Source organism: Oncorhynchus keta, unplaced genomic scaffold (genome assembly GCF_023373465.1).
Source record: "Oncorhynchus keta strain PuntledgeMale-10-30-2019 unplaced genomic scaffold, Oket_V2 Un_scaffold_22955_pilon_pilon, whole genome shotgun sequence".
In the NCBI taxonomy this organism is placed as follows: Eukaryota; Metazoa; Chordata; class Actinopteri; order Salmoniformes; family Salmonidae; genus Oncorhynchus; species Oncorhynchus keta.
This window is the reverse complement of record NW_026290872.1, coordinates 114,336-128,919: the sequence shown is the minus strand read 5'-3', so window position 1 is coordinate 128,919 and position 14,584 is coordinate 114,336. Positions and strand designations below refer to the sequence as shown.

Genomic DNA, 14,584 nt, shown 5'->3' with positions numbered 1-14,584 from the left:
TGACAGCCTCCTGGCCACACAGCAATTCATTTCACTTGCCAGGCCTGTTCTTTACCCTGAGATAATCACACAGATGTTCCTCTTAACCTCCGCTGGGGCCGGGTGTGTGTGTGCGCATTGTCCGCCTGAACCAGCCCCTGAAACTAGGCCTATAAATACCAGAACATTTGGTGGCTCTGTGTGTGTGTGTGTGTGTGTGTGACCAGGCTGAATGCACACTAAACATTATGAATGGGTCCCGTTAGTCAGACCTGCCTTTACATTTGCATCATCACACTCCTGAGAGTGTGCACATACAGTACCAGTCAAAAGTTGACACCTTCTCATTCAAGGGGTTTTCTTTATTTTTTCTATTTTCTGTATTGTAGGATAATAGTGAAGACATCAAAACCATGAAATAACACATATGGAATCATGTAGTAACCAAAAAAGTATTTTATATTTGAGATTCTTCAAAGTAGCCACCCTTTGCCTTGAAGACAGCGTTGCACACTCTTAGCATTCTCTCAACCAGCTTCATGAGGAATGCATTTACAACAGTCTTGAAGGAGTTCCCACATCTGCTGAGTACTTATTGGCTGCTTTTCCTTCACTTTGTGGTCCAACTCATCCCAACCATCTCAATTGGGTTGAGGTCAGGTGATTGTGGAGGCCAGGTCATCTGATGCAGCACTCAATCACTCTCCTTCTTGGCCAAATAGCCCTTACACAGCCTGGATGTGTGTTTATCCTGTTGAAAAACAACTGATAGTCCCACTAAGCGCAATCCAGATGGGATGGCGTATCACTGTAGAATGCTGTGGTAGCCATGCTGGTTAAGTGTGCCTTGAATTCGAAATAAATCACTGACAGCGTCACCAGCAAAGCACCCCCACACCTCCTCCTCCATGCTTCACGGTGGGAACCTCACATGCAGAGATCATTCGTTCACCTACTCTGCGTCTCACAAAGACACGGAGGTTGGAAACAAAAATCTCAAATTTGAACTCATCAGACCAAAGCACAGATTTCCACTGGTCTAATGTCCATTGCTCATGTTTATTGGCCCAAGCAAGTCTCTTCTTATTATTGTTGTCCTTTAGTAGTGGTTTCTTTGCAGCATTTCGAACATGAAGGTCTGATTCACACAGTCTCCTCTGAACAGTTGATGTTGAGATGTGTCTGTTACTTGAACTCTGTGAAGCAGAGCTGCAATTTCTGAGGCTGGTAACGCTAATGAACTTATCCTCCGCAGCAGAGGTCACTCTGGCACTTCCTTTCCTGTGGCGGTGCTCATGAGAGCCAGTTTCATCATAGCACTAGATTCTTTTTGTGACTGCACTTGAAGAAACTTTAAAAGTTAGTTATTGAAATGTTCCGTATTGACTGACCTAAAGCAATGATGGACTGTTGTTTCTCTCTGCTTATTTGAGCTGTTCTTGCCATAATATGGACTTGGTCGTTTACCAAATAGGGGTATATTCTGCATACCACCCCTCCCTTAGCACAACACAACTGATTGTCTCAAACACATTAAGAAGGAAATACATTTCACAAATGCACTTTTAATAAGGCACACGTGTTAAGAACTACCCATCCCGGATACGGGTTTGAATTCGACAACATACGGTGTTCGCCACAAAGAGTCATATTAAACATTCCTGAAAATACAAGTGTCTCACATGCTTCAAAAGCCTAGAATCTTGCTAATCCAACTGCGTTGTCATGTTTAAAAAATGATTTATTGAGAAAGAATACGCTGTGATTATCTGAGCACAGACCCCCATATCAAACTACTTATTTAACCAGCACTTGCATAACAAATTCAAAGATTGCATTGAAATAAATTGTTTACCTTTAAAGATCTTGCTCTGGTTGCGAACCCAAGGCTCATTGTTACACAATGAATCAAATCAAATTTTATTTGGCACATACACATGGTTAGCAGATGTTAATGCGAGTGTAGCGAAATGCTTGTGCTTCTAGTTCCGACAATGCATTAATAACCAACAAGTAATCTAGCTAACAATTCCAAAACGACTACCTTATAGACACAAGTGTAAGGGCATAAGAATATATGTACATAAAGATATAGGAGTGAGTGATGGTACAGAGTGGCATAGGCAAGATACAGTAGATGGTATTGAGTGCAAACAAAGTGGCATAGTTAAAGTGGCTAGTGATACATATACATACGTATTACATAAAGATGCAGTAGATGATAGAGTACAGTATATACATATACATATGAGATGAATAACGTAGGGTATGTAAACATTATATTAGGTAGCATTGTTTATAGTGGCTAGTGATATATTTTACATCATTTCCCATCAATTCCCATTATTAAAGTGGCTGGAGTTGAGTCAGTGTGTTGGCAGCAGCCACTAGTGGTGGCTGTTTAATGGCCTCTCGGTCCCAGCTTTGATGCACCTGTACTGACCTCACCTTCTGGATGATAGCGGGGTGAACAGGCAGTGGCTCGGGTGGTTGTTGTCCTTCATGATCTTTATGGCCTTCCTGTAACATCGGGTGGTGTAGGTGTCCTGGAGGGCAGGTAGTTTGCCCCCGGTGATGCGTTGTGCAGACCTCACTACCCTCTGGAGAGCCTTACGGTTGTGGGCGGAGCAGTTGCCGTACCAGGCGGTGATACAGTCCGACAGGATGCTCTCGATTGTGCATCTGTAGAAGTTTGTGAGTGCTTTTGGTGACAAGCCAAATTTCTTCAGCCTCCTGAGGTTGAAGAGCCGCTGCTGCGCCTTCTTCACAATGCTGTCTGTGTATGTGGACTAATTCAGTTTGTCTGTGATGTGTACGCCGAGGAACTTAAAACTTACTACCCTCTCCACTACTGTTCCATCAATGTGGATAGGGGGGTGTTCCCTCTGCTGTTTCCTGAAGTCCACAATCATCTCCTTAGTTTTGTTGACTTTGAGTGTGAGGTTATTTTCCTGACACCACACTCCGAGGGCCCTCACCTCCTCCCTGTAGGCCGTCTCGTCGTTGTTGGTAATCAAGCCTACCACTGTTGTGTCGTCCGCAAACTTGATGATTGAGTTGGAGGCGTGCGTGGCCACGCAGTCGTGGGTGAACAGGGAGTACAGGAGAGGGCTCAGAATGCACCCTTGTGGGGCCCCAGGGTTGAGGATCAGCGGGGTGGAAATGTTGTTGCCTACCCTCACCACCTGGGGGCAGCCCGTCAGGAAGTCCAGTACCCAGTTGCACAGGGCGGGGTTGAGACCCAGGGTCTCGAGCTTGATGACGAGCTTGGAGGGCACTATGGTGTTAAATGCCGAGCTGTAGTCGATGAACAGCATTCTCACATAGGTATTCCTCTTGTCCAGATGGGTTAGGGCAGTGTGCAGTGTGGTTGAGATTGCATCGTCTGTGGACCTATTCGGGCGGTAAGCAAAATGGAGTGGGTCTAGGGTGTCAGGTAGAGTGGAGGTGATATGGTCCTTGACTAGTCTCTCAAAGCACTCCATGATGACGGAAGTGAGTGCTACAGGGCGGTAGTCGTTTAGCTCAGTTACCTTAGCTTTCTTGGGAACAGGAACAATGGTGGCCCTCTTGAAGCATGTGGGAACAACAGACTGGGATAGGGATTGATTGAATATGTCCGTAAACACACCAGCCAGCTGGTCTGCGCATGCTCTTAGGGCGCGGCTGGGGATGCCGTCTGGGCCTGCAGCCTTGCGAGGGTTGATGTCATAAGGTGAATGCACCAATCTGTAAGTCGCTCTGGATAAGAGCTTCTGCTAAATTACTTAAATGTAATGTTAAATGGTTGACACGTTTAAATGTTTTCCTCACGTCGGCTGCAGTGAAGGAGACACGGGCCGTGTCAGTGGCACTGTATTGTCCTCAAAGCGGGCAAAAAAGTTATTTAGTCTGCCTGGGAGCAAGACATCCTGGTCCGTGACTGGGCTGGTTTTCTTTTTGTAATCCGTGATTGACTGTAGACCCTGCCACATACCTCTTGTGTCTGAGCCGTTGAATTGAGATTCTACTTTGTCTCTATACTGACGCTTAGCTTGTTTGATTGCCTTGCGGAGGGAATAGTTACACTGTTTGTATTCGGTCATCTTTCCGGTCACCTTGCCCTGATTAAAAGCAGTGGTTCGGGCTTTCAGTTTCACGCGAATGCTGCCATCAATCCACGGTTTCTGGTTTGGGAATGTTTTAATTGCTGCTATGGGAACGACATCTTCAACGCACGTTCTAATGAACTCGCTCACCGAATCAGCGTATTGTTGTTGTCTGACGCAATAATGAATGGTCTTTTGTTCGGTTAAATCCATTTTATATAGCCTAACACGAAACATTTTGTGAACGCTTATCTCGTTGAATTTCCTGTCATTAAATTTTCGAAGTAACATCCAACGTAAATAGACAGACTTTCCCTGACTTTATCCAGTCACGTTTGGTTTCCTTGCAATCAACTGTTTGTTTGTAATACAACCAAACATGATGGGTCATTTTGCGGGACGTATTGACCCGGAAAAACCAATTGGAAGACAACAAGTGAGGAGCCCATTGTGCACCAATTATATGACCACTGTCTCGTTGATTGACTCTATTTTAACCCAATGACCACTGATCTTCTTGAAATCTAGCTGGGTAGATAGCCAATGAGCAGAGGTAAAAGGCAGTACCACATGGTTCTTTATTGTAAGACAAACCAACACATTGAACGCTGGAGTAAGGACCGTTCTTTCGCCATTGCAAATTGAACCGTGAAGGAGCGAAGCTTATTACGCACAGACGTTTTTCAGTGACTTGCATCTTCAGCTGTTTATTTATTGAACATCATGGCGAATAAGTCAAAGAAAGCTAATTCTAAGACTAGATATACTATTATTTGTGATTGTTTTTACATTTTATTTGCAATATATAATGATGTAATGAAATTGGGAAAGTACACGTTAGCTAGTCATTGTGAGTGAGGGTCTATTTGTTTGGATGATAACAACCATAGCCTCTGTCTGTGTGTGTATATATAGATATAGATATATAAAAATGGTATGGTGTAGAATGCAAACCCATACATCTCAACACAGCCAGCATGCTTCCTCCAATCAGTCTACATTAGAGGGAGCATGGTCTACCAGCTGCTGCTCCACCCCACGGCCCTATTTGAGGCAGGCCCACAACAATGGCCAAAGTGAAATGGAACAGCACTTTATGCTCCCTGTACTCTATAAGTATGTTTATTATACCTGTTGATACAGGGCTCATATGTGAAACTATTCTAACTGAACATTTTCTTTCACAGTGGCACTGACTCCGACTGGGAGCCCCCATTGCCAACTTGTCCATCCCCCTCTGAAGCTGGTTCATCCAGTTGCACCCCTGCTGTCTCTGGCTTCACACCTCCCGGGCCATCTAGAGGTGTGAAGGCACTGACAAAGAAGTGGAGGAGGGGAAGTGTGCCACTCGCTAACAGAGGGACAGAAGGGCATTGGCACACCGTCCTAGAAGATGATGTGGAGCCACCCCAACCAAATTTTAGGCCGAAAAGGAAGCCAGGACCTCAGGTGAACACGACCGCAACAGCTTTTTCAGCTGTTTTTCACACAATCTGTTGTAGATTTGCTCGTTTGTAACAGAATGGGGAGAAGAAGCAAGCAGGCAAAAAGGTAGCATGGAAGCCCATATCCATGTCAGATTTTTTTTGCTACCTTTCACTGGTCATCTACATGGGGCTGGTGAGGCTGAAAAGCCTGAGGGACTACTGGAAAACATCCTCTCTCTACCAACTGTCTTTCCCCATGACTGTTATGTCCTGCAAAAGGTTTCTGGTTCTCTCACAGGTGCTTCATATCAGTGACCCAAAGGTTGATGAAGAGAGTGAGAAGAAGAGGCACAGCAACGTTTGATAGACTGTGCAAAATCAAACCTCTCTACCACAGCATTGTTGAGGCCTGCAAGACGTACTTTCAGCCAGCCCAGAACGTGTCAATCGATGAGAGGATGGTAGCCTCAAAGCCCAGAATTGGCCTCAAACAATACATGAGAAACAAAGCAACCAAGTGGGGTTACAAGCTGTTTGTGTTGGCTGATTCTGTGTGTGCCTACACATGCAATTTCTTTGTCTATGAGGGGAAGAACAGTTTTGCTACCGGTAAGGGACTTAGCTATGACTCTGTAATGGAGTTATTGGATTTTCAACTGCTAGGGAAGGGCTACAAACTGTTTGTGGATAACTTCTGCGCACCATTCGTACCAACAGGGTGGGCTTTCCGAAGACGAAGGTGAAGGTTAAAGACATGCCTAAGCGGGCTGAGCGGGGGACCATGCGATGGATCCGTGAAGATGGCCTGCTTTTTGTAAAGTGGATGGATACCAGAGAGGTGGTGATGTGCACAACAATCCACAAGTCCTTCAATAGGGATCATGTTGGGGATCATGTTGTGTGAAGGGCGGTGCCGGGGCATGGACCACCAAAAATGTCCCCATTCCAACTGCAGTAAAGGACTTACAACAGGTGTGGACCTGTCAGATGCGTTAATAGGCGATTACAATGTTCTACATAAGACAATGAAATGGTACAAGACCTTCTTCTATCATTTCATCAACATTGCTGTGGTGGATGCATTCATCCTACACAAGGAAATGGCTAAGAGCTGTGGAAAGCACTTCCTCTCACAGAAAGCCTTCAGAAAGCAGCTCATCAAGGAGCTTGCTGGGTACAGGACCACTGCACCAAGCCCTGTCCCTTCTGCTCCTGCCACAAGTGTTCATCTGCCCAAATATATTTGTGCAGGCATGGATGTGCCTAAGATGAAGTCTCCGATCACATGCACCACATGCTCAGTGACCCTCTGCTTTACATCAGAAGGAGACTGCTATGGCATCTGGCATCAGCAGCAGAATATTGTCTAGAGTTTTGCAAAGTTGGTGGGGGCTAGGGTCAGTATGTTATATCTGGAGTACTTTTCCGGTCTTATCCGGTGTCTTGTGTGAATTTAAGTCTGCTCTCTCTTTCTCTCCTCCTTTCTCTTGGAGGACCTGAGCTCTTGGACCATGCTTCAGGACTACCTGCCATGATGACTCCTTGCTGTCCCCAGTCCACCCGGCCTTGCTGCTGTTCCAGTTTCAACTGTTCCGCCTGCGGCTATGGAACCCTAAACTGTTCATTTTTACTCTTGAGGTGCTGTCCTGTTGCACCCTCTACAACCACTGTGATCTCCACCCGGCACAGCCAGAAAAGGACTGGCCACCCCTCAGCCTGGTTCCTCTCTAGGTTTCTTCCTAGGTTGCCTTTCTAGGGAGTTTTTCCTAGCCACCGTGCTTCTACACCTGCAATGCTTGCTGTTTGGGGTCTTAGGCTGGGGCTATATAAATTGATTTGATAGAGGACTGAGGGTCTTCCAAATATTGAAAGTGTGTAAATAGTTACCCATGTTATTTTGTAAATGTATATATATATATTTTTTTTTTCATATATTTTTTAAATCAATAATTATTTTTCCCCCATTTTTTAGAAATGTTTCTCTCTATTTTTTGGGGGGGTGTGTTGGTATTTTGTATATAGTTATTTATTTCAAAATGTATACCTTCACCAATTTGGCCACTTGGGTACATTTGGGCTACTTGTGTGGGACACCTGGGTGACTTCATGATAGATGTCATGTAAGCACACTCATTTTGGAAGTTATCATTCTGAAACTTTGCACAATTACTGTTGCCCTCTTATATTTTTCACTGAAATTGTCCCCATCATCCTATCTGAATGTTTGTTTTATCTGGATCATTTTAAAGATGATACAAAAATACCAAAATAAGACGTATGGGTTATTTCATTGCATTATCTAAACCAGATCTATTGTGTTATATTCTCCTACATTCAATTCACATTTACACAAACTTCAGAGTATTTTCTTTCAAATGGTACCAAGAATATGCATATCCTTGGTTTTGTGCCTGAGCTAGAGGCTGTTAGATTTGGGTATGTCTTCAGGCGGAAATTGCACAAAGTAGGGGGGTAGTTCTAAGAGGTTTTGAAATACATTCCAGGTGACTACTTCATGAAGCTGGTTGAGAGAAATGTCAAGAGTGTGCAAAACTGTCATCAATGCAAAGGGTGGCTACTTTACTACTACATGATTCCATCCTCACTATTATTCTACAATGTAGCAAATAGTACAAATAAAGAAAAACCCTTGAATGAGTAGGTGTGTCGAAACTTTTGACTGGTACTGTATATCTCCATTATGGGGGAGCTAAGAGAAATACAACTGTGGTTTACTGCATCCAGTCTCTCCTGACTTCCTTTCTGGAAGCACTCCTTTAAAAAGCCATCCTTTCCTCTCCCTCTCTCACTTTCTACCAGTTTTGTTCAGCATATTTACTGCTGTGCCTCGTCTTCCCCATTCCATTTTCCCTCCATTCCGGCTAGTCTAACTTCTCGCAAAGGTCGGAGCATGCGTGTGTATTTGATTGAGCAATGTCGTTCCTAGTCCGCCCGCAGCTCTCCCAGCGAGTGACGGCTGTATTAACAGACAGCTAATATAACTTAAGCGAGAGTGAAAGAGACCGGCAACGACAGAAGACATTTAGAGCCGGCTGTGGTTGGAGGGTGGTGAACTAGCCAAGCCTCCAGTCTGACCTGAACAGGGCCATCTCTATGCCATGTAAGACGCTGTCTGTCAGATGCATGAATAGAGGAGCAAGCTTAAGAGAAGAGGAAATTCTGCAACTCTCGGAGGACAGTGAGAGAAGATAAGAAATGCTGTAGCCTTGGGGCGGAAAAGCGTTGGTTTAACAAAAAAATAAGCATTTTTAGTAACTTTTTACTGGATTTCTTTCCTACTGAGAGATGGCAATACAGCAGACTAGTACAGGTCCTTCACACTGACTAAGGAAATATTTACCAAGAATTGAAAAGGGCCTACATAATCTCAGCAAAAAAGGAAACGGCCCTCTTTCAAAGATAAAAATCGCAAAAATCCAAATAACTTCACAGATCTTCATTGTAAAGGGTTTAAACACTGTTTCCCATGCTTGTTCAATGAACCATAAACAATTAATGAACATGTACCTGTGGAACGGTCGTTAAGACACTAACAGCTTACAGACAGTAGGCAATTAAGGTCACATTTATGAAAACTTAGGACAATTAAATTGGCCTTTCGAAGGACTCTGAAAAACACCAAAAGAAAGGTGCCCAGGGCCCCTGCTCATCCGCGTGAACGTGCCTTAGGCATGCTGCAAGGAGGCATGAGGACTGCAGATGTGGTCAGGGCAAGAAATTGCAATGTCCACACTGTGAGAGGCCTAAAACAGCGCTACAGGGAGACAGGACGGACAGCTGATCGTCCTTGCAGTGGCAGACCACGTGTGACCACACCTGCACAGGATCAGTACATCCGAACATCACATCTTCGGGACAGGTACAGGATGGCAACAACAACTGCCCGAGTTACACCAGGAACACAAAATCCCTCCATCAGTGCTCAGACTGTCCGCAATAGGCTGAGAGAGGCTGGACTGAGGGCTTGTAGGCCTTTTGTAAAGGCAGGTCCTCACCAGACATCACCGGCAACAAAGTCGCCTATGGGCACAAACTCACCGTCACTGGATCAGACAGGACTGGCAAAACGTGCTCTTCACTGACGAGTTGCGGTTTTGTCTCACCAGGGGTGATGGTCGGATTCGCGTTTATCGTCGAAGGAATGAGCGATACACCGAGCCCTGTACTCTGGAGCGGGATCAATTTGGAGATGAAGGGTCCATCATGGTGTGGGGCGGTGTGTCACCGACTGAGCGTGGTGTCATTGCAGGCAATCTCAACATTGTGCGTTACAGGGAAGACATCCTCCTCCCTCATGTGGTACCCTACCTGCAGGCTCATCCGGACATGACCCTCCAGCATGACAATGCCACCAGCCATAATGCTCGTTCTGTGCATGATTCCTGCAAGACAGGAATGTCAGTGTTCTGCCATGGCCAGCGAAGAGCCCAGATCTCAATCCCATTGAGCATGTCTGGAACCTGTTGGATCAGAGGGTGAGAGCTAGGGCCATTCCACCCAGAAATATCCAGGAACTTGCAGATGCCTTGGTGGAAGAGTGGGGTAACATCTCACAGCAATAACTGGAGATGCACTGCAGTACTTAATGCAGCTGGTAGCCACACCAGATACTGACTGCTACTTTTGATTTTGACGCCCCCTTTGTTCAGGGACACATTATAAAATTTCTGTTAGTCAAATGTCTGTGGAACTTGTTCAGTTTATGTCTCAGTTGTTGAATCTTGTTATGTTAATACAAATATTTACACATGTTAAGTTTGTTGAAAATAAACAAAGTTGACAGTGAGAGGACATTTCTTTTTTTTGCTGAGTTTATATCTTTGGTGGATCAATTCACTTCAATTATATAATAATATATGCCATTTTATAGATATTTGTATCCAAAGTGATTTCCAGTAGTGGTTTTATACATAATTTTCTGGTATGGTGGCCCCAGCGGGAATTGAAACCAAGACCCTGACGTTGCAAGGGGCATTCCAACTGAGCCACATGGCCATTTAGGGTTGGCGCCCCACCTTGGGTTGTGCCGTGGCGGAGATCTTTGTGGGCTCTACTCGGCCTTGCCTCAGGATGGTAAGTTGGTGGTTGAAGATACCCCTCTAATGGTGTGGGGGCTGTGCTTTGGCAAAGTGGGTGGGGTTATATGTAAATGTTAATGTTAAATGTTATATCCTGCCTGTTTGGCCCTGTCCGGGGGTATCATCGGATGGGGCCACAGTGTCTCCTGACCCCTCCTGTCTCAGCCTCCAGTATTTATGCTGCAGTAGTTTTCGTCTTATACCTGGAATATTTCTCATGTACTGTGTGAATTTAAGTATGCTCTCTCTAATTCTCTCTTTCTATCTCTCTCTCAGAGGACCTGAGCGCTAGGACCATGCCTCAGGACTACATGGCATGATGACTCCTTGCTGTCCCCAGTCCACCTGGCCGTGCTGCTGCTCCAGTTTCAACTGTTCTGCCTGCGGCTATGAAACCCTGACCTGTTCACCGGACGTGCTACCTGTCCCAGACCTGCTGTTTTCAACTCTCTAGAGACAGCAAGAGCGGTAGAGATACTCTGAAGAGTATAGAGATACTCGGTAGAGAACTCGGTAGAGATACTCTGAATGATCGGCTATGACTTGTTGCACCCTCGAAAACTACTGTGATTATTATTATTTGACCATGCTGGTCATTTATGAACATTCGAACATCTTGGCCATGTTCTGTTATAATCTCCACCTGGCACAGCCGGAAGAGGACTGGCCACCCCTCATAGCCTGGTTCCTAAGTTTAGGCCTTTCTAGGGAGTTTTTCCTAGCCACTGTGTTTCTACACCTGCATTGCCTGCTGTTTGGGGTTTTAGGCTGGGTTTCTGTACAGCACTGAGATATCAGCTGATGTAGAAGGGCTATATAAAATCAATTTGATTTAGGGGTATTCCAACTGTGCCACATGGCCATTTAGGGCCATTCCAATTGAGCCACATGGCTATTTAGGGGCATTCCAATTGAGCCACATGGCTATTTAGGGGCATTCCAACTGAGCCACATGGCTATTTAGGGGCATTCCAACTGAGCCACATGGCTATTTAGGGGCATTCCAACTGAGCCACATGGCTATTTAGGGGCATTCCAACTGAGCCACATGGCTATTTAGGGGCATTCCAACTGAGCCACATGGCTATTTAGGGGCATTCCAACTGAGCCACATGGCTATTTAGGGGCATTCCAACGGAGCCACATGGCCATTTAGGGGCATTCCAAAAAAAGGAATTAGGTCAAGTAAAATAAGATGTTCTTTAACCTGTCGTGACACCCCATCCCCGTGAACGGGACAGTTGTCATCATCTGACACTAATTAGCATAACGCAACGGACATAAATCTTCCTAGAAAATATTCCTATTCATGAAAATCACAAGTGAAATATATTGGAACACAGCTTACTTAGCCTTTTGTTAATCATCCTGTCATCTCAGATTTTCAAAATATGCTTTACAGCCAACACTAGACAAGCATTTGTGTAAGTTTATCATAGCCTAGCATAGCATTTGACTTGCTAGCAGCAGGCAACCTTAACACGGAAATCAGAAAAGCAATCAAATTAAATAGTTTACCTATGATGAACTTCGGATGTTTTCACTCACGAGACTCCCAGGTAGACAGCCAAAGTTCATTATTCCCCAAAATATTATTTTTGTAGGCGAAATAGCTCCGTTTGTTCTTCACGTTTGGCTGAGAAATCGCCCGGAAATTGCGGTCACCACAACGCCAAAAAATATTCCAAATTAGCTCCATAATATCGATTGGAGTAATGGCTACCTCTGTATTTTACGCGAGAATCTCTCTCGGAGTCACCATGTGACCACTTATGCAATGTTGCCGCCTACGGCTATTCTTCAACAGAAATGCGTAAAACTACGTCACAATGCTGTAGACACCTTGGGGAATACGTAGAAAGCGTAAGCTCGTTGATGGTACATTCACAGCTGAATAGGGAGTCATTGGAACGCAGCACTTTCAAAGCCTGGGGCACTTCCGGATTGGATTTTTCTCAGGCTTTCGCCTGCAACATCAGTTCTGTTATACTCACAGACAATATCTTTACAGTTTTGGAAACAGAGTGTTTTCTATCCAAAGCAATGCCTTGGCGCTAGGAGAAATAGAGAGAGAAATAAGCTTTTTGTGTGTATGGTAAATTTCTGGATTTTTTTCATTTCAGCTCATGAAACATGAGACCAACACTTGATGCATTTATATTTTTAGCTTCATAAACTAAACTGCATATTCTAGCATCTTTTCCTGACAAAATATCCCGTTTAAAACGGGAACGTTATTTTTCCAAAAATGAAAATACTGCCCCCTAACACCAAGAGGTTAATATATGAAGTGCAGCCAGTGAGAGCAACAGTAGCTAGCTACCTTGTTTAGCCTCCAGCTCCTCCAGGGTGAGAGTGGGTCTCTTCTCCTCGGGGGTCGCAGTGACCGCTCTGACCACCATCTCCGCCCCCTCCAGCAGGGCCTCCAGACCCTCCTCGCCCAGCAACTTGTCCGGGTCATCATCTGAGTCATCGTCCAACCGTACACGGTTTTTCTCCAGCGGTAGCATGTCGTTCTCTTTGGCTTTGATGGCGAAGCAGATCGGCGCAAAGGGCACTGGGAAGAAAGGCGGAGGTGGGAGGAGTTGGTTAAAGCTGGAGGTCGTTTAAGACAAAAAAAATGTGCCAGAGTCACTCATTTTACCATAAACCATTAATCTTCAGCAGGCAGGGAGGCAGAGAGAGAGAGAGACAGGGAGAGAGAATCATTGAGCTGGGGGTTAACCGTCATTACCATGGGCCAAAGACATGAACCTCAGCCACCCCGCTTTTTATGCAGCCTGCAGCCACCTAATCATTTAGTCCATTTTCTAGCTGACAGTTCTAAAGGAAACCACACATACACACATGCGTACCACCCCAACCACCTCCACTGTCTACTCATCAACAAAGGCCTCAGCATTCCCACTCACCAAACAAACAATTAAGCAGGAAGAAAAAAAAACAAGCATCCTCAGACAGTTTAATTATCAGGCCGGGCTGTGACGACTGGGACTGTGTCAAGGTCAGCCTCTAAATGCTGTGGTGTGTGTACAAGTCTTACCTTTAATTGGCTTGCCTTCATTCAGCTGTTTGTCAGAGGGACAGTTACCAACGACGCCACTGTCTGCCTCCCCCTCCGCTGGGCCCAGGCCGTCTGAAGAGCCACGCTAAAGAGAGGACAGAGAATACAGTTATTTTAAGAACAAAGTGTGTGGGGTTGTTCTGAGAACGAGAAATTAGAACATACCAGACACAATAACTTGGCTATTTAAAGCTCATCAATTAGTGAAGTGAAAATGATTTAGAACTTACAAGGGCAGTGCTTTTTATTTTATTTAATAGGAAAGTATTGTGTGCTTAGGCTAAGTGATGTCAGCAAGCTATTTGCAAAGCTTTGTTTGGGATTGGGTTTAAAAGTTAACAGTCAAAAATAGATGTGAGTGAGGCACAGTGAGGGTTGGTTGCAGGCTGAACGGTAACGGAAAGCCCATTTCACAGTACAGAGGGCCTTCCACTCCTCTGCCGCTCTCCCTCTGTAGTCATGGCCCTCATTGGAATGCTCTGTCCGCTCTGTGCACCGTTCACCATAGGACACTGACAGAGAGGTTTAATCATTGCAACATGCAGTGGTGGAGGGACCAGGTGACAGCCACTTCCACAAGGCCAATTCCGTGTGGGAGAACACAAGCCTCAGGTCTCCTTTTCTGAGTGCAGTCTCTGAACATGGACCATACCAGCTCAGTAGGGACATAGGAGGAAAGGGACTAGCCTGAGCACCAGATCAGAGACCATGTTGTATGTTAACAAATAGCCATCACTAGCTTGCTATAGATAGAAAAGAGTCTGGACACCAGGCTAAGAAAACAGAACGTGGGCAGTTTCCTCTCGTTTCTCCCTACATGAGGATGGACTCATAATCCCACTTCATATGTATGCATGATGCCATGATTGGTGGGCAACATGTCTGACAAAGCTGCCTTTGCAGCTGACTGTTTAGGCCTCAATTACC

The 14,584-nt window shown here is 45.1% G+C and overlaps 1 protein-coding gene across 2 annotated transcripts in view; it reads right to left on the bottom strand.

The window, feature by feature from the left end:
* LOC118385360 (splicing factor, suppressor of white-apricot homolog) overlaps positions 1-14,584 on the bottom strand; it is a 124,783-nt gene that overhangs the window by 46,307 nt on the left and 63,892 nt on the right. For both annotated transcript variants that reach the window (XM_052515326.1, XM_052515327.1), the window contains exons 11-12: positions 13,637-13,742; positions 12,917-13,150 (exon numbers count right to left, since the gene is read on the bottom strand). In XM_052515326.1, the coding sequence (XP_052371286.1) occupies positions 12,917-13,150; positions 13,637-13,742 (340 nt within the window). The remainder of the gene's footprint in view (positions 1-12,916; positions 13,151-13,636; positions 13,743-14,584) is intronic.